At 40.4% G+C, this 19749-nt stretch overlaps 2 protein-coding genes across 2 annotated transcripts in view; one reads left to right on the plus strand and one right to left on the minus strand.

Annotated features, from left to right (window-relative positions):
• clstn2a (calsyntenin 2a) overlaps positions 1-8043 on the minus strand; it is a 171761-nt gene extending 163718 nt beyond the window's left edge. The window contains exon 1 of the mRNA XM_061797558.1: positions 7879-8043. Within this exon, the coding sequence (XP_061653542.1) occupies positions 7879-7951 (73 nt within the window). The 5' untranslated portion in view covers positions 7952-8043. The remainder of the gene's footprint in view (positions 1-7878) is intronic.
• A 1814-nt stretch (positions 8044-9857) lies between these two features.
• nmnat3 (nicotinamide nucleotide adenylyltransferase 3) lies at positions 9858-18458 on the plus strand. The gene is made up of 6 exons (XM_061798147.1): positions 9858-9995; positions 11200-11346; positions 11947-12130; positions 15369-15448; positions 15992-16191; positions 17723-18458. Exons 1-6 carry the CDS (start codon positions 9947-9949, stop codon positions 17936-17938), a joined length of 876 nt encoding a protein of 291 aa, XP_061654131.1. The 5' UTR covers positions 9858-9946; the 3' UTR covers positions 17939-18458.
• Positions 18459-19749: the final 1291 nt, after the last annotated feature.

Consider the following 19749-nt stretch of genomic DNA (forward strand, 5'->3'; position numbering starts at 1 on the left):
GTAATAGAAAAGGAGGCGTAAAACACTTAAACGGCAATCAATCAAAAACATTTCTTAAAAAATGAGGAAGAAAAAAAAGGTGAAATATGAATTGCACAACACAAAAAGGAATCAATGTACAGTATGTGAAAAACATTGAAGAGTCAGGGCAGAAAGGCAGTACACTTCATGTACAAAGTTTTGTTTTACCTGGCGGTGTTTTCATCATTAATGTGATCATAATTGTATTATATTAAACTTGGGTTTTAAATTGGATCGGTAAATTGGTGCAGTACTTTTTTTTGTTTAGTTTTTTTATTTATTTTTAACCTTAGGCAGCTCGCAAAGGCCCCGTTTTGCTCAACAGCACTTTGAAACAGTAATCCATGCCTTCATCACATCTCAAGTGGATTACTAATTTATTTTGGATTCAGCCAGTACTACCTCAAATGTCTCCAGTTAGCTCAAAATGCTGCTGTCCGCCTCTGAACTGGAACATGTAAGAGGGAGCACATAACTGATTCTGGCCTCCCTCTAGTGGCTGCCTGTGCACTTTAGATTTCATTTTAAGATTATTTTAATCATTATTAAATCTTTATATGGTCTTGCCCCACCTTACCTCACTGATCTGCCTCAGGTCAGCTGACCAGCTGCTTCTGGAGGTACTGAGGTTTAAGCGGAATATCCGGGAGGATTGAGCCTATTGTTTTTAACAAGTTTTGTTTTTGTTTTATGTTTCATTGTCTTATATCTGTCACTGATGGTGTAGTGATACACTCGCCTGACTTTGGTGCAGGCAGCGTGGGTTCAGTTCCCACTCAGTGACGGTGTGAATGTGAGTGCGAAGGGTTGTCCGTCTATATGTGCCCTGTGACTGACTGGCGACCAGTTCAGGGTATAGTCCGCCTTTCGCCCGAAGTCAGCTGGGATAGGCTCCAGCGTCCCACGACCCTAAGCAGGATAAGCGCTGTTGAAAATGGATGGATGGACGGATGGATGTCTTATATCTTATGTATGATTTGTATTTGTGTACAGCACTTTGCTTCAGCTATGGTTGTTTGTAAAGAGCTCTATGAATAAAGTTGAGTATATATAAAAATATATTCTAAAAAGGGCATAAAAATTAATGCACAATAAAAAAAGTTCTAGTAAGAAAACATTTTAAACGCAAGTAAAGTTTCTCTTAATTACATTTTGACTAATTGCTTTTTCAGCAATTTAAGAGAAAAACAATTCAGAAACACACAAACGGAATCTCTACCTGCTGGGCAAACAAGACTTGCACACAAAAAAATCTATTCATCGCGGACGTCAAGGTGCTAACAATCAGTGATTGAGACAAAACGGTGACATATCTGGGTGAAGACGAGAACAAAGAAGACAGACAACATGAGGGCTGATGACAGAGGAGGTGCACAGCATCACAAAAGAAGGCGTGACCTGAGCACCCCAAATATTCGCACGTCTAATGGCAGAAGAGAGCCATTGACATGATGGAGAGTCACAGAAGACCAAACTGAAAAAAACAGAGATACAGTAACTCTTTTTGACTGATGACTGTAGAAATTAGAACCCTCTTTGTGAGGACATGCTTTCATTTTCCTTGGCTGCTCTAATCGGTCTTTCTGCACTTCAAATGCAACTGCTGAAGGCACTCAGGAGTGTGTGTGTGTGTGTGTGTGTGTGTGTGTGTGTGTGACTGTAATGTCTTCCAAAATAATATTTTGTTGTGTCAGTGATTTGTTTTTGCTTCACCAGTGACATTGCACTGTGAAAACTCACCTCACTTCTTTGAAATATTCACACAATCCTGCACTTGCAAAACATTTCCAGCATCAGTTCTCAGAAAAGCAAATATGCTATTGTTCATGGTTTCTATGGGAGGGATGACAAGCAATGAGAACATAATATAAGGCTTTTTCAAAGCCTTTGACAGCAGATTTGGACTGACTACACAAGCGAGATGACTCACTTCAGGTTCAGGGTAACAAGAAAATAAATTTCTGTGTGAGTACTGAAAAACACATTTTAGACAGAATAAACAAAAGAGAGTTTATGAGCTAGGATTGGGATTACAATTAAAAGAGTGAAGAATAGGGAAAGTCTTCTGGAACCAACCAGCAATAAAAGGACAGTACACACAACTAGAGATTAAGCGGTTAACAGTTTACGTGATTTAAAAAAAAATAATAACAACATTTCAGACTTATTATGACCGTTAAGTAAAAGTTACCTTCTGCAGGATATTGGTGAGTGAAGTTAGGTAGTCATTTTGCTTGGTAATATTTAAGAATGCAACCTCAGATGAAAGGTTGAGGTGACCCTGAACAAGGCATCCAACTGCTCCAAACTGTCATTAATGGTGTGCGCTAGAAAGAATGTTTCAGTTATTTTCCCTCAATTCAAATTCGTATGCCTATTATAAAGTGCCGGCTAACATTGAAGCGGGGTAAGAATAATCATCCCCCACAAGGAAAGGAAACTTCTCATTTTCTCAGAGTACTGTGAGAATCTTTTGCACAATTGTCAAAAACAAAATAATGTACCAGCATTACCAGACAACTCGCAACCCTTTATTGCTCAGTGACTGTTTTCTCTCTCAATGTCTTTATGTCTCAAAAGAGTTCTCTGTCAATTGACTGTCTTTGTCGTACTAGAGCGGCTCCAACTACCGGAGACAAATTCCTTGTGTTTTTTTTGGACATACTTGGCAAATAAAGATGATTCTGATTCTGATTCTGAATGAAAAGCTCCAACATTTGTGAGCCTCTGGGGCATTGATAAACACGGATTCACTTGAATGGGAAAACGACAAACTTTTGATCACCCTCAAGATAGGAAGAGTGGATAGTACTCAATAAATAATACATACAGTCAACAGTGAACGCCCGCAGTATCGCGGTTCATCTGTCACCTCCCTGCTAGATCGTTTCGTTACAGGTATTTACAGTATACAGGCAAGGTAATTTGCAATATGTTAGTATTAAACTGGGGTACTTTGGTGGTTATGTTTTGGTTGAACATTTTGATGTTTAAATACAGTCTATAATGTTTAATTCTCTTTTGTTTAATGTGTCATTTTTACAGTAAACTAACTAGGAGTGGTGTGGGGGGGGGGGGGGGGAGAAAGCTTGAAGCAAGCATGCTTCGCCTTTGAGAACGAGAAAATCATTTCGTTTCCGCAGAGTTACATTTGGATACATTTACTGTATATAACAGACTGTATTGTATAAAATTAACCTGGGACCAGCCCCCAAGTACTGCCCCCCCGCCCAACCACCATACTTTAACAGAGAACTTTTTAGCGGTGCCTACATTTAGTGTTAATCAGCCCTGTGGGACTGTGGTCATGCAGTCGTACGGACGCAGCTGATTCATAAGCAACAACACACATGCACACGCAAACACAATACAAACAGTTTTTCGCTCTCAACACCAAACATTGCATTGTGTTTTTGTGTCCCTTCTTTTTTACTCCTCCACCTTACGCCTCAGACATATTCTAATTAGCCTTGCTGGGTAATTAACATCCTAATTAGGGGTTGGATTTGCATACCCACTTTCATTTGCTACGACTTGACAGTCCTCTTCACACTTATGAATGCAAAACAAGGTCCGTTTCAACACAACTCACACACTCACTCACAAACACACACGCGTACAATACACAAACATTGCAATGGATTAATGTTCGGTGGGACTGATTATTTCAATAATATGGCTATATTTGGGGTTCATTGTGTCCTTCAAGTTCATTGTGTCCTAGAACCTGAAATGGAACTTAAAGTGATGTATCGGTGGCATGCCAGTTTTATTATAGAGCAGTTAACTTCTTTTGACCATTGAACAGATTAATTAAACCAATTTTAACAAGTTTGTAACTCAATTTAATTAAAGAAAATTAACACTGTATTGTATAAAATCGTGAAACTTATTAAAACATATTGTAAAGAAGTTTTATAAAGAGTAAATACTGCGCATACTGCAGTATTCGTATGTGGATGCCTCTTTAGGGGCGTGGCCTCATAAGTGATACCCCTTTTTTTCCCTTTGTGTGTTTGACTGTTTGTCCCGTTCAACAAAAGTGCTTCAACGACTGTGGCATTCCTTGCCCACGTGCAAGGGCATTAACTGTCCCTTTTTTTACTTCACCAGACTGGCAGTATAACTGAAGCTCGATCATAACTCAAATTTTGCTGACCAAGTGACTGAAAAAACTCCAAAGTTGGGGCTCTTGAAATTCAAGGTACCCCTATATTTCTTATGGGGACAAAAATATCGATTTGAACAGATCTGGTAAACGTGTCTTGGAAGAGATTGTTGCACAGATTCAACTTCAGAGGTTCCACTGCACCTTTTATCAGGGAGAAAATATCAAAATGGAAACAATTAGGGGGTGGAAATAGAGCGACACTGGCACAGAGACGGCATGTGAGAAGGCAAAGCCAGGCAGAGAGGAGAGCGCCTTGTCATTTTTACATCTCACTTAAGTCCATGAAAGTTTGAAATTGAGCCCATGGCTGTGGAAGGAAAAGGGACTGAGAGCGGCAGGTCTGGAAATCAGAAGGAAGGCTGTTGAAGCTCGGCGAAGGCGGCGGGGGATGTGGGTGAGGATGACGAAATGCTTGCTTTCTCTATGACAGTTTTGCCCTCTGAATGGCATCAGCTCAGCGGAGCAGATCAGTAAAAAGCGATGCCGAATCAAAGGAGGAGGGGAAGACAGACGGGCGAGAAACACAAAGTGAGAAAGATGAGGGAAGACACTCTGGAATGAATGACTGTAAAGATGGAAAAAAAAGAAGCATCAAGGTAGGGCAGAGCAACTCCCAGTATACCACGTCCAAACAGCACAGAAGAGAGGCACCTGAGTTATGTCTCTACCCTCCATGTCACCAGCTGGATTTATGTTCCAGCAGGGATAAAAGAGCTCGACGGCTCTGTTGAAAAGACGGCCATAAATCTGATCTGGTTTCAATTGCTTTCCCTCCCTTTATTCTTCTTATCTTCACAGCGTACAGCAAATCCTCTCTTTTCCTCCCTTTTTGCATTCATTGGCGCTGTTCTCCTGCAAACATGATTCTGCTGAGCTTGTCGAGCTGTCGAAGGCGGTGACTACTCTTATACAGAATGCCCACAGAACAATGTGGCCCTGACGTCTTCCTCTTCAAAGAGAAAATTATTTGATTTTACAATAACACGGCTTTGGAAAACTTGTATTTGTTGATTTGACTTACAAAGAGTGAAAGACAATTTCACTAAAGGGTGAATAAATTGGTTATGTGGCCGTCACACTAGGTTGTGTATGTTTGCAAAACATCTGAGGTGTAGATGCACATGATAACCACCACGGAGTTCACGTTTGACAATTGGATGGGTGGTCTCTGCAGAAAACGGGGGCTAAACCCAGCTTGTTATCCCTCTGGCTATCAGCCATATTGAAGTCTTTTATAAACAAAGAAAATAATTATTGTGTTTGGCTTAGCAGACAGCCAGTCAGCCCCACAATCTTACTCCAGAGACCCAATTAACACAATGTCCCTGCCTTTCATGGCCACAGCGCTAAGTGCTGCATGTGTGTATTCATGTGCGTGTGTGTCGGAAAGGGAAGAGGAAGATTTGACAGTAGCTTTCAAGAGAGGATGTGATTGAATGTAATGCCCTGACCATGACAAACAGGCTCACTGTCTTTTTTATATACATCACTGGTCCACCACCCAATCAGGGACGCTCCAACTCACAGTCAACTTTGTATTTATAATGGTAAATGTGGTGGGGAGACGATTTAAAAAAATAATAATAATAAATAAAGACTAGAACGTTTAAGACTTAGCCCCGCCGCACACTGAGCAATGCGGCTGAACGGAACTGAACAGTCACGTACAAATTTCAGTAAGTGACTCACACAATTGACCGTCACACATATACAAACGTGCTGCAATGGAAAAAGTGTTTGCCATATATACTGTAATGTTGTTTTTTGTTTTTTTTGTTTTTTAATCAAATCACAAGCAACACGGCGCGATCGTCAAGGAAGAAGCAGTGTTCCCTGATTCACTTTTTAACCACAAGAAGATATGAAGAAGACACTCGCACTGAACTAAATCGCCACCCGGAAATAGAGTCAGAGCTCCTGATGTCACTCACAACGCCACGCCCCTTTTTAAGGCACACATCAACACAGGAATACTTCAGTGTGTGTGTGTGAGAGAGAGAGAGAGACTTATTTGATAAAACCTCGAGCACCCCCTAAAATGGCTTTTTTTTCCTCATTTACAGTTTGCATAGCCATTAACACAGCTAGCATGTACACTTGAGCAAAAACATTGATTTGCAACTCTGTCACTTTAATTAGAGTAATGCTAAAATGTAATTAGCATTATAAAAAAATTACTTTTATCCAATTGTAAAATATTTATTCAGCTATATTTGAAAATATGTTGGAGTTTTTTTTCAGAAACCCAAGTAGCTATAACAGGGTTGTGCCAAACAAAATATGTGATATGACAAATAATATAGCTCATAAAAAGTACTGTATACCGTTATTGGTTGAGCTGGAGGAACCGAAATGTAGGATGGTTATTACCTATTTTCTTGAAAACATAACACAAAATTATAAACTAAATGGTCCGTTTTTCATAAATGTTGGTGTGTTCATTAGCCTCCAATTCAGGAGTGACCCAAATACTTTTTGTGACATTTTTGTTCAGGTGTGTGCCGTGCATTTTCTTATGTGTGGCTTGGCTGAGTAGGCTGTGGTGTCCTTGAGCAAGACACTGATACCCCCGAAATGCTCCCCGGGCGCTTCAGCTGCCCCCTGCTCCAGTGTGTTCCACTAACGTGTATGTGTTCACTGTGATGGGTTAAATGCAGAGAACAAATTTCGTGTGCATGCATGCATGTTCATGACAATAAAAGATGATTCTTCTTCTTCTTCTTCTTCTTCTAAGGCAGTGATTCTCAAAGCGTGGTACGTGAAAGAATCACTGACAGAGTACAGTTTGGTTATATTTAACTTTTTAGTACCATACATTTGCATTTAATTATTTGTTTTTATCTTTTTATTTATGTTGTTTTATTTAACTTTTAGTTACAATATATTGCAATTAAATCATTAGTTAAGTACAGTTCTGTTTTGTTTTGTTTTTCTATATTTAAGACCATGAAGCGTTACAGAAAAACAGATGGATAATTTCCAAACGGTTACAGCAGTTTACATCCATGAATGCATTTTTTTGGAGCCGTTTATCCGGTTAAGGGTCAACAACCATTCACTCTCACACTCACACCACCACTGATTGGCAAATGGACCCACACAGCCTGCACCCAAGTCAGGCGAGCCTACCAGTGACATCAGGGGCTTACAATAACATTAAATATACTTTGTAAGAATACAACCGGGCTTGTTTTCGATTAAAACTTAGCCCTACTACACTACTGTATCTTAATGTTGATCACAGTGGTGGTACTTGGAGTGACAAGTATTTGTAGGTAGTACAGTAGCCTACTTAGTGTAATAGATAGACAGATAGACAGCTAGATAGATAGATAGATAGATAGATAGATAAAATTAAATAAATAAATAAATAAAGTTGGAAAAAGCACTCCACTAGGGTGTCGTGTCGTTGCCAAGGAATGCCACTTTCCGGCCAAGCTGTTCGTTTCCGGCAAACATTAAAACTGAGCACCTGTCCCGTTAACTGCGACGTTCACTCCATTAAAGCAACAAACAGCAAGAGAGGAAAAACATGTACGGGCCAAACGAGTGAATATTCAAACAGAAGTAAAACAGTAATGGCAAGGTAAGTGGCTAAAGTTGTCGCTCCTTGTAAACTTTGAAAAGGTTTTTTTTTTTAAAGAAAAAAAAGCCGAGTTTACTATATTATTGAAGCTTTTTCCTACCTTTTCCACCGAGAGCACAGCAGGTGCCACAGACGAGCCAAAATATCAAAAGAGAGACAGCGACTTTGGCCATGATCGTCGGATGATGCGGTTGATGCCTCCGCGTCTTCCCCTGCTCACCACCGCGGCGTGTGGAGCTGTGGGTGTTTCTTCACCAGCCTCACTCTCTCATCGTGGGCGTGTAAAGAGGCGTTCGCTGGCAGCTCGGGGAGAGGGAGCGACCAATAGTCTTCGTTCAATGTTATTTCCTTTTGTTCCTTTTCAAAATAAAACGGTCCAACCAAATGTCATTTTCAGCCAACACACACACAAAAAAAAAAAAAAACTTCCAACTACTCAGTATTCACTCATATAATATCAACTGAGACTGAATTTGGTAACACCAAGATGTTTGCTCTGTTGTTTTCTGTCCTCGACATCATTAGTTTACCCCAAATGAGATTTGGTGACGCTTCATCTTACAAAAAATAAAGTAATTTTGTAAGAGAACCTTCAAGGCCCCTACAGAAACAACGACGAAAAACACAAATTATTTATTCATTAGCAATAATGCATTTTTGTTCATCTATCTATGCCAGCGAAGTATATTTATTAAGTAAATGAACCACTTTTACGTAACAGTGGCTGCTCATGGGTGTGGGTGTCTGTGTTCTCGGGATGAGAGCCAGAGAGGGCAGACCTGTGAGTTAGAGCATAACAAGAACACAAAAAACATGCACACAAACACAAAGGTGAGCACGCTGTCACCTTAGACACATATTTTCCACAGTGATTGTTTCCATGAAAAGAAGCAGATGATTTAATGCAGTCAGTGTTTCTTTACTTCCTTCCCTTCCCTTGATGGCAGATTATTCCAAAGGGAGATAAGAGGTGGAATTTATTGTTTACAGAATTTACTGTTTACTGAAGATTTCATTCATCTCATAATGGCATATATTTTACGTGAACTAGTATGATTTTAAAGTCCTAATCTCAGTCATGCCCACATTGCCCTTTTAGTTTTTAACCCGTAACAGTTTCAACGCTTAATTTAAACTTCAAAAACTTGAAACTTTTTTACTCTGTGACCTTATTATCAAGTAGTTATTTGAAAGGTGAATTATCTAATTTGTGATGTGGTACTGGTGGTCCCTGATGGTGTAGTGACACACTCGCCTTACTTTGGTGCTGGCCGCGTGGGTTCAGTTCCCACTCAGTAATGATGTGAATGTTCGTCTATCCCCATACAGTATGAGCCATGTGATTGACTGGCGACCAATCCAGGGTGTAGTCCGTCTTTCGACCGAATTCAACTGGGATCTGCTTCAGCTCAACCGTTACCCTCTCACCTTGAACTGGATAAGCGGTGTAGAAAATGGATTGATAAATGATTTACTGTGTTCTAGTCATTAATATTCAAGATATTAACTGAAGTGAAGAGGTTTATATATATATTCACTAAAAAATACTGCTTGCATCGTGTATTTTAGACTTGTCCCCTGCCATCGATCAGCTATTATTTTCCTTTAATCCGAATTGGTGTAGATTGGCTGGCGACCAGTTCAGCGTGTACCCCGCCTCTCGCCCGAAGATAGCTGGGATAGGCTCCAGCACTCCCGCGACCCTTGTGAGGATAAGCGGCTCGGACAATGGATGGAATAATTGGTGTAGTTTTGTACCATGGACAGCTCCGTCTTGATTCTTCGTCCACGAGGGGTCGCACTGAAACTGTTATGTGTGTGTGCGTGTGTGTTTTTTTTTGTTTTGTTTTTTTTCCAGTTCGGAATAGAAACTGCGCTTGTCTACCTACGGAACTAAAACAGTGTGACACATAAAGAAAGAAGCTGCGCTTCGTAAAAGTGTAATACATTTTCTTATCACCGATATTTTTAATATCTAGATGCACACGTGTATTTTGTCAAGGTTTTGGTGTTCTACTTATTTTTTTAATTAATTAAATGTAATTCAATCGGATATGGTAGAAATCGTCACATCCGCGTTCTCAGCTCTCCTGAAAACCAAGATGGACGCCTCTAAGAAGGGGTTTGTTGTGGTTGCTCACTCGTAATAGACGTCCTCAAAATTCAACATGAGGCCTTACACCAAAATAGTTGTAGAAAGGAAAAACTACATCCAAGGTACGTTTTTCCCATTTCAGGGTATAATCGCTGACACAGACAGTTGACTGTTCTCTAAGTAATGAAGTGCTGTTTAAAAAAAATCTCTTATCTCACGTTCCTTTACCATTATATTAAGTATTTCAAATACAGTATTCCTCCCACTAATTGGGTAACAGGTTCTCAATGTAAGAATTCTGTGGTAGTGTTTAATACCTTTAGCAATAAGTGGTAAAAGTAATGTCAGGTGCAAACAGTATTTAGTCTTTTGGGAGCTCAAGGCAAAGCCAGTCATGGGGCCTTCCACATCCATTTGCTGCATACATTTTGAATGTTGATATTTATCATCAACAAAAAAGTGTAATTTTGAAAAAAAATCCTTAAAATGCTTGTTGAGGGTTATTATCAAACACGTTAATCATCTCAATGCTTTTTCTGCAATTGATAATATCAATCAATGTTTATTATAATTTACCATTTGGACCGCTTTAATACTCAAATCTTCATGGCGAACAGTCACTCTCCACTTCATCTCTGCTGCATATTCCTCGGCTGACAACAAGAGCGATGTTACTGCAACTGACAAGAATATCTGACTCTTGCTGCTGTAGGCAAGGCAGATTCAGTGTCACTATGAAAAAGGTTGAAACCATTGGTAGTTTTGATGAAATAAATAAATAGACATTTGTTTTTCTCCTCTTCGCCACTCCACTGGGATAACGCTGCGTTAATTTTCCTCACAACGTGCCAACAAGTTTGTTTTTGTGGTTCAAATTAGCACATGAGGATTAAGATGGCTCATTACATGAGAAGGGTTGGGGGAAGCACTCGAAATAATAGATTTGATGTTTTTAAGCATGTGAGTCAAAACTGAAATAATAATAATTACTTTAAATTTAAAAAAAACATTATTAAGCTTTTATTAGCTGTTTAAATCTGGGCACCACCAGGCAATTGCCTGTGTTTGCCTAATTGTATGTCTGCCCCTGACTTAGTAATGCTGTTTAATGTATAGGTATTTTGTAACGTTGCTCTGAGGCTCCATAAATATTACCATGTGTTCATCATGATATCATAAACATAAAAGCACTGTCACTGACTTGGATACTTGTGGATACACTTCCATAAAAGTCCACAACCAGTCATCAGTGACCTGGAATTCAGGCTGATGTCAGTCACTTTTTTTTTTTAGATAGTGTTGTTAATGTCAACCTTTCCTTTCCAGGTCCTTTTGCCATCTTCAGAAGGTCTTTAACCAAAATGCCCATCCAGCATGTGCCGCTAGTCTTGTTAGCCTGCGGCTCCTTCAATCCCATCACCAACCAGCACATGAGGCTGTTTGAGCTGGCCAGAGACCACATGCAAAGCACAGGTCAGATCTCAATTGAGGAAATAGGATTTTTCAAGTGTTTTTGTTTGGTCTTTGCTGGTTGTGTGCTTTTATAAATCCATGGTTTTATACATTATGAGGACTGTAAGTATAATGAATAAATCTATTTCATTTCAAGAACAAACCACCCCACAACATTGCATTAACTAAGCTCTAAGCCTTACATACGTACAAAATGATAATGCCAAAAGTCTCCACTGTTGGAACAGCTTTCTACAAGACAACATTTACTTGAAGTTTTTTTCAAAGCTTTCAAAGAAACCATTTTTATTTCTTCAAATTTTGCTAATGGACCACTAGGGGACAGCATATTACCTGGAAGTTGGGGTGTCTATGTTGCAATAATCATGAAAATACCGACCAATGGCCAGAGTCAACTTTCAATCAGCCTTAAACAATTGTGAGTTTCTAAACTGCAAATATTATGTTTTCTAATTTATCCTCTGATTTAACTTCTTGACAGTATGTGTTCTAACAAAACCTAAAGTAACATATACAGCATGGCAGATGCTGTAAATATATTCCTTTTCTGTGTCAATTATCCTGACCTAGAAAAAGTACATTTATATTCTCTCCCTCCAGGCCAATACGAAGTAGTGGGTGGCATTGTGTCTCCTGTGAGTGACGGCTATGGGAAGCAAGGCCTGGTGCTAGCAAAGCACAGGATTGCTATGGCAAAGCTGGCGCTCCAGAGCTCAAACTGGGTCAAAGCTGACGAATGGGAGAGCCAGCAGCCGGACTGGACTGAAACAGTGGTCACCATGAGGTGAGAGTTAAAATGATAATGTAATTTAATTGTTAATAAACTGTTATAAATAGTTTATAGAAGTTTTCAACAATAAGTGTTGACTCAATATTTTGGCAAGTTCAACTTAATGCCACCCTTTATAGTGTGTATTCATCCTGTTGATACCACCTTAAACTGAGTCTCACTGTAAAGTGTGAGCAACATTATTAATGAGGTACTACCATTGTCAAGCACGGTTTCATTTTCACTCCCCTTTTCTATTATTATTATTTTTTTATTTTATTATTATTATTATTAATAATAATATTAATAACGGCGGCACGGTGGCCGACTGGTTAGAGCGTCAGCCTCACAGTTCTGAGGACCCTGGTTCAATCCCCGGCCCCGCCTGTGTGGAGTTTGCATGTTCTCCCCGTGCCTGCGTGGGTTTTCTCCGGGCACTCCGGTTTCCTCCCACATCCCAAAAATATGCATTAATTGGAGACTCTAAATTGCCCGTAGGTGTGAATGTGAGTGCGGATGGTTGTTTGTTTGTATGTGCCCTGCGATTGGCCGGCAACCAGTTCAGGGTGTACCCCGCCTCCTCCCCGATGACAGCTGGGATAGGCTCCAGCACGCCCGCGACCCTAGTGAGGAGAAGCGGCTCAGAAAATGGATGGATGGATGGATATTAATAACTTAGATTTTTATAGTGCCTTTCAAGACTGATGACTGACTCAATGTCTAGTACCAGTACATTACTTTGCATCACTGTCAACAAACGAATGTCCAGTCCACCTTTTAGGAATTGGTCTATTCAACTATTTGCATTTTTTTATATGGAACCTATCCTCAGTTATTCACTAAAAAAATTAAATTAATTAATTGATTAAAATATATATATTTCTGCTCTTTATGTAACACCCTAAGATGCAACAAAATAGCACTAATAGGAAAATAGCAATTGGTGTTGAGGATTTATTGTTCAAGACAGTTGATCTCGACTGAGATAATAAGATCTTTGTATGTCGGGGATGTGCCAATTTTAGCCTGGGCTGTTACTGGAAGTTACGGAGTCTTCGCCGAGTGTGCACACACACACTTCCTGCGTTTTTTTTTTCAAGACAAATTAGCCATTTATACATGACACGATCCCATGTACAGGACTTCAAACCCCAAAGAATAGCAACACAAAATTAAGAGCAAATAAACCATTTTTTACTCAACCAAGGGTGCACAAACAATGTTAGCAAGTATAAATACAAAAACCAAAAAACTACGGAGCAGAAGGCTGGCGCAAACAACATTAACGATAAACAAAAATCATACCCTAAAGTGGATGGAGAGAACATGATGGGAGCTAATTGCTGATAAATCAAGGGAGTGAAAACACTAATATTATATATATAATATTTGTAACTAAAGGTGTTGCAAAGGCAATAATAGAAAACAGAAACAAGATAAAGTCTAATCTACACAAAAAAATTGGGGGTGTCCCGAACCAATCTTTAAGATCGGAAGTCAGTCCGATGTCAGGGGAAAAACGAGTATCGGATCGTACTGGATCTAAAATCTCTTATTTTACCACTATTCAGCCCTAAGCCCCTTCATGTTTGCAGTGGCTGACAGATGAGGTTAGACTGGAATCCCCGTGGGCTATGATGTTCGCAGATGACATTGTGATCTGCAGTCAAAGCAGGGGGCGGGTGGAAAAACAGTTCAAAAGGTGGAGGCATGCACTGGAAAGGAGAGGAATTCAAATTACCGAAGTAACACAGAATATATGTGCATGAATGAGAGAGGTGGAGGGGGAAGAGTGAGGCTACAGGGAGAAAAGATAGCGAGGGTGCAGGACATTAAATACTTAGGGTCAGCCATCCAGAGCAATGATGAGTGTGGTAAGGAAGGAAGCAGGTTGGAACGGGTGGCGGAAGGTGTCAGGTGTGTTGTGTGACAGAAGAGTCCCTACTTGGATGAAGGGCAAAGTATAAAAGACAGTGGTGGGGCCAGCCATAATGGATGGATTAGAGCGAGTGGCAGTGAAGAGACAACAGGTAGCAGAGATGGAGGTGGCGGAAAAGAAGATGGTGAGGTTCTCTCTAGGAGTGACCAGGTTGGATAGGATTAGAAATGAGCTCATCAGAGGGACAGCCAAGGTTCGATGTTTTGGAGACAAAGTTAGAGAGAGCAGACTTTGATGGTTTGGACACGTCCAAAGGAGAGGTAGTGAGTATATTGGTAGAAGGTGTTAAGGATGGAGCTGCCAGTCAAGAGAGCTAGAGGAAGGTTGGTAATGAGGGAAGACATGTTCGAGAGGAGGATGCAGGTGATAGGCTTACATGGAAAAGGATGACACATTGTGGTGACCCCTAATGTGAGTGCATCCTTTTGCAACAAGATTTTTTAAATTCATTTTATTAAAAATGTATTTAATCAGGTAAAAGACCAGTTAAAAAAGAACAGATCTCTTTTGCAATGGTTACCTGGCCAAGAAGGCAGCAAGTTAAACGTCAAATCCAAGTCAATCACATTCAAGTTTATTTCAGTTGCTCATTTTCACCACCCCTCTCAAAAAGATAGAAAAATATCAGTTGAATTGTACAAATTCCAGGTCACAATGGTGGAAAAAGTTTGAAAATGATTTATCTTGGTCAAAATTCTTGTACAAAACAAAAACACCATGTCTGAATACATGAGGCCACAACAGGTGTGTGAATGTGCTCTTTGCACAAGTTCTCTCTCAGAGGGACAAGCGGACAAGCGAGATGCAGTGATTTTCTGGGAAGGCCATGTGAAAGCAGCTGTTAACCTCATACTGCTAATTTGGGCACTCGGTAAAATCCCCCCTTAGCTTGCTTCATTCAGCCCCCTTCCTTTTTTTTCATTGTTCCCCCACCCCCCTTTCTCATGGTTTCACACAAATCCCCTTAGGAGTGTTGCCCCCCCCCCCCCTTCACATTGTTGTTTCTGATCCGTGTTTGCGCAACGTGGGTGCTGATCATGACATAAAGCGGCCCGTTGTTTCCAGGCTCTGAGCACCACAACTCGTTTCACTAACCAACACTTGAATAGAACTGGTTTAAGAAGCTTAACGGGGTCACAACGAGTGGATATTTTTCATAATATTTCCTCTGTCACGCATGCTGATTCAGTTTTGTCTCATTATGCTTTGTTCAGCATCTAAATAATACATGTTCTAAAAAAATGTTTTTTAATTGGTTGATATATTTCACATGAAGGTAGGTAACACCCCCCCAACATACATTTTTCCTGACAGGTATCATTATGGTCGTATTCTAAAGGAGTATGAACAGAGGACACTTGCAGACTCCAGTGGAAACAGCAGTCCCTGTCAAAGTAAGAACTTATTCAAACCTTTAAATCCAAACTCAAGACACACCTATTCCGGATTCCTTATTCACATTAACATTTCTCCTATCATTTGCTATTTTTATTGTTTTATTTTTGTTGTTATTTTTATTGTTTTATTTTTGTGTTGTTTTTATTGTATTTTTTTAAATTACGTTTGTTGGGTTACCTTGATTGGCTTGAAAGGCGCTTTTAAATAAAATGAATTATTATTACTCTTTATTATTGTTTGTGACCGCAGAATAGATATAATGTGCACACGAAATAGAACATTTTGGGTTTAATAACATTCCCAGCAACAGATTTAATCAAATGATGCACACTTTCAAGAGAAACTGCAATACATAAGCAATGGGCTCTTCTGGTGCAGTGTGTTCTGAAAAGAAAGGCACATTTATAGGCAGCATTTAAAGGATTCTTCAAATTATAGCCTTTTCTCTGTGGCCATCAAATGCAGTCTACGAAAGATGCAACCTAACTAATTTGGACACAGCTTTCCCCCTCACTTTCTGTACCTCTTTTTCCCCTCAGGCACCCCTCCTCAGCTGAAGCTGCTGTGTGGAGCTGATTTCCTGCACACCTTCAAGATCCCAGGCCTGTGGCGGGATGACCACATGGAGGAGGTGGTCGGGCGCTTTGGCCTGGTGTGCGTTAGTCGAGGTGGGCTTCAGCCTGAGCAGATGGTGCACGAATCAGACACCCTTTGGCGCCACCGACAAAACATCTTCCAGGTCAGTGATGCTCAAAGTGTGTCGTGGTAAGAGGGCTCCGTCTTGTGGTATGCGAGGAATCACAATTAATAACTTATTAAAACTTTTTATATTACCTTAAGCCCGCTACACACCAAGCGACATGGCCAAACCCAAACCCGGGGTTAGGCGACTAGTTTTCGCGAGTGGCCGACTGTCACCTACTTTACTTTAAATTGTAGGTGAACGACGTTACAACATCGTAGATGTAACAGCCAATCAAAAATGCCATGTCATCACACATGAGCTTTTCCAACTAAGGTATACGTTTTCGGGTGTAAGCAAGATTCAGCTGGCCGCCCCCAAGCCATACCAATAAATTATATACAGTATATATATCCATCCATCCATTTTCTGAGCCGCTTCTCCTCACTAGGGTCGCGGGCGTGCTGGAGCCTATCCCAGCTGTCATCGGGCAGGAGGCGGGGTACACCCTGAACTGGTTGCCAGCCAATCGCAGGGCACATAGGAACAAACAACCATTCGCACTCACAGTCATGCCTACGGGCAATTTAGAGTCTCCAATTCATGCATGTTTTTGGGATGTGGGAGGAAACCGGAGTACCCGGAGAAAACCCACGCAGGCACGGGGAGAACATGCAAACTCCACACAGGCGGGGACGGGGATTGAACCCCGCACCTCAGAACTGTGAGGCTGACGCTCTAACCAGTCGGCCACCGTGCCGCCCGGTATATATATTTGTTTTACAATACTTCAATATTTTGAATTTCGTCTGCCCCTGTGGCTCAAACGCAAAGCGTTGGGAGTCTCTGTCGCCAAATTGATGCAAGCTATTGATGCAAGCTTTCCCAAAAATAAAAATACTTTTCCAGGTATAAGCAAAATTCATCTAGCCGCCGCCAAGCCGTACCAATTGAGTATGTGCAGTATCTATATTGTGTTTTACAATAATACTTATCATTTCATATGTAATTGTGGCTAAGAGGTGTGAGCACTCTGTTACAGAAATGCTAAATTACAGTCAATGAAGGGGGTGATCATTGCCAGGTGTCATGACTATTAAATCTACCTATCAGAACAGAGGCTGGAATTTAACAATATAAAATAAAATAATTAATAAAATAAAATAATCAATTTCACTAAAACGTCAGCAGAGGGAGACAAAGCAACACAATTACAAGCCAAATCACACAGGACATGACAATAGTGTAGAATTCGTTGTGATTCAAATTGGAAAATTCTGATTCGGTGATTGCTTTATCAGGCCCAATCGAATCCCAATTCAAATCTCCACCAATTCATGCACAGCCTTAATTATAATATAGCTACACCTACCAGGGCAATCCGCTTCTTCCTTGACAATCACGCCTTGTTGTTTGTGGTTGCATTTGATGAAAACATCAATGAAAACAGTATTCAAATGTTTAAGGTAACAATTTTACTTTACTTGCAAAACATTTTATTTTAATCTATGTTTTAATGTGAGTCATGACTGTGGCACTTGATTTTTTGAGTTGGTACATTTCAAAAGTTTGAAACCCTCTGCTCTAGGTGAAAGAATGGGTGAGGAATGAGACCAGCGCAACAGAGGTCCGGCGGGCTCTCAGACGGGGAATGAGCGTCAAATACCTGATCCCAGACTCTGTGATAGAATACATTGAGCAGCACAACCTCTACACTGAGGACAGCGAGAGGAGAAATGAGGGCATGGCTCTGAGGCCGCTCGCCAAACAAGCACAGCAGCCACTGGAGAGTCTGGACGACTGACAGATCAATGCGTCTCTCAAATGGCGAGGGATTTAGTTCCACTAGCTGATGATGCACCAGCCACATACGCACTGAGGTACACACTGAACATTGTGGCCTCCCTGTGCTTCAACCCACTATGAACATAGCACTTGAGCTGCTATTAGTGGTGTGGTCATTCTGTGGGGGGGGGCTTTCATGCAGGCCCAGCTGCCAGCAGTGAATCTGGATAACTGATAAGAGTGAGCTGAACATAGACTCCCTTGAAGTATGAATTCAGTCACAGATCAGTGCTTCTCTTCAGTCTGGGTCGGGGGGATTTAGTTTACACTCTGCTGCAGTGTGGTGGAGATTTGTACAACAACAGTACGACTGACGGACTAAAATGTGTTGTGAAGAAAACATCCTCACCAGACTTTGTTCCTCTTGATTCATGGACATGCAGTGTTTCTTTCCTGGATGAATATTTATCTCTTAAACGTTACCAATTCCTCATTATGAATGCAGTTCCACAAGCCCACAAGTAAAAAAATAAAAATTATTGGAGTAGTATTTTCTGACTGGTGGTGTTGTCTTCTTACTACAATGATTATGACTTCTGTTAATTCCACCTCCAGGCTTCAAATATGTAGGTTTTGTCCTCATGAAATCTACTAATGACCACATATCAGACACGTTTGTGATATCTTGTTTCATGATACAAAAGGACAATATCTAAATTATTTTAAAGTTGACTTATAAAAGACAAGAAAGTTCCAAATGAGGGCTGATTGAATGGTTGATGGACCTCATGATGAACAAAAGCTGTCTTTTTTTTACTGTGGCCCTTACATGTGTAAATGTGAAGCTTCTACTCTACATCTTCATCAATGTGCTATTCACATTGGCTATGGGCTGAAACCTGCCACAAATAGCAAAAATCTGAGTTTAAAAAAAAAAAAGGTTCACCGTAAAATTGCCTATAACATAGCGGGAAACCCCTACTTTTGTCTAAATAAAGCAATTTGCTTCAACATTGTTCTTTGGCATGAAGATGGTGGCAAAACACTACTTTTGCCTTTTTGTCCAGTGACCGAAGTGTCACCGGTTTGAATCCTGGCTCCGACTGCTATGGAAGTAGTTTCCTTGAGCGCAGTACACGGAATCCTAATTTGTTCCCAGTGGGCCTGGCAGCGCCTTGCATGGCAGCAGCTGCCCAGTGTTGTAGGAATGTGTGGTTAAACAGGTGAATGCGAGGCTTTGTAAAGCACTTTGGGCACCGTATGGTGTAGATAAAGCGCTATGTAAGTGCACTCCAGTTTAAATAAATCTCCTTAACTCACTTCAACATAGTGCCTTGGTACCAATATGGCACAAAAAATAGTTTTTTTTTTTAAATAACAGAGGATAGGTTCCAAAATGACTTCAAATAATAAGTGAATTCAGGAGTCAAATCATGAATATTCTATATAATACTGTATATAGTATATAAATAATACATTCTATAGTTCTATATATTATTTATTCTATGATCTTAATATTTGTGCTGACATCTCTTTGTTTTTTTAACTTTTTATTTTTGGCATTCACAGCAGAAAGATTGTTCTTGTAGTTGCAGGCAGCATGGTGGCCTAGTAGTTGAGGGTTTGAATCTCAGCTCAGCCATTCCTGTGTGGAGTTTGCATGTTACCCTCTTACTTGCCTGTAATTTCTTTGGCTTCCTCCCACTTTTCAAAATGATCCATTTTAGTTTTTTTTTTAAGACTAAATTGTCCTTCGGTGTAAATGTGATTGTGAATGGTTGTTTGTCTGTCAGTGCCATGCGACTGACTGGCAACCAGTCCAGATTGTAC

Source organism: Phyllopteryx taeniolatus, chromosome 14 (assembly GCF_024500385.1).
Source record: "Phyllopteryx taeniolatus isolate TA_2022b chromosome 14, UOR_Ptae_1.2, whole genome shotgun sequence".
NCBI lineage: Eukaryota > Metazoa > Chordata > Actinopteri > Syngnathiformes > Syngnathidae > Phyllopteryx > Phyllopteryx taeniolatus.

Coding starts and splice junctions, on each gene's coding strand:
- nmnat3 (XM_061798147.1), top strand. CDS start 9,947: ATGAGGCCTTACACCAAAATAGTTGTAGAAAGGAAAAACTACATCCAA. Junction 11,347..11,946: donor AGACCACATGCAAAGCACAG/GTCAGATCTCAA, acceptor CTCTCCCTCCAG/GCCAATACGAAGTAGTGGGT. Junction 15,449..15,991: donor AAACAGCAGTCCCTGTCAAA/GTAAGAACTTAT, acceptor TTTTCCCCTCAG/GCACCCCTCCTCAGCTGAAG.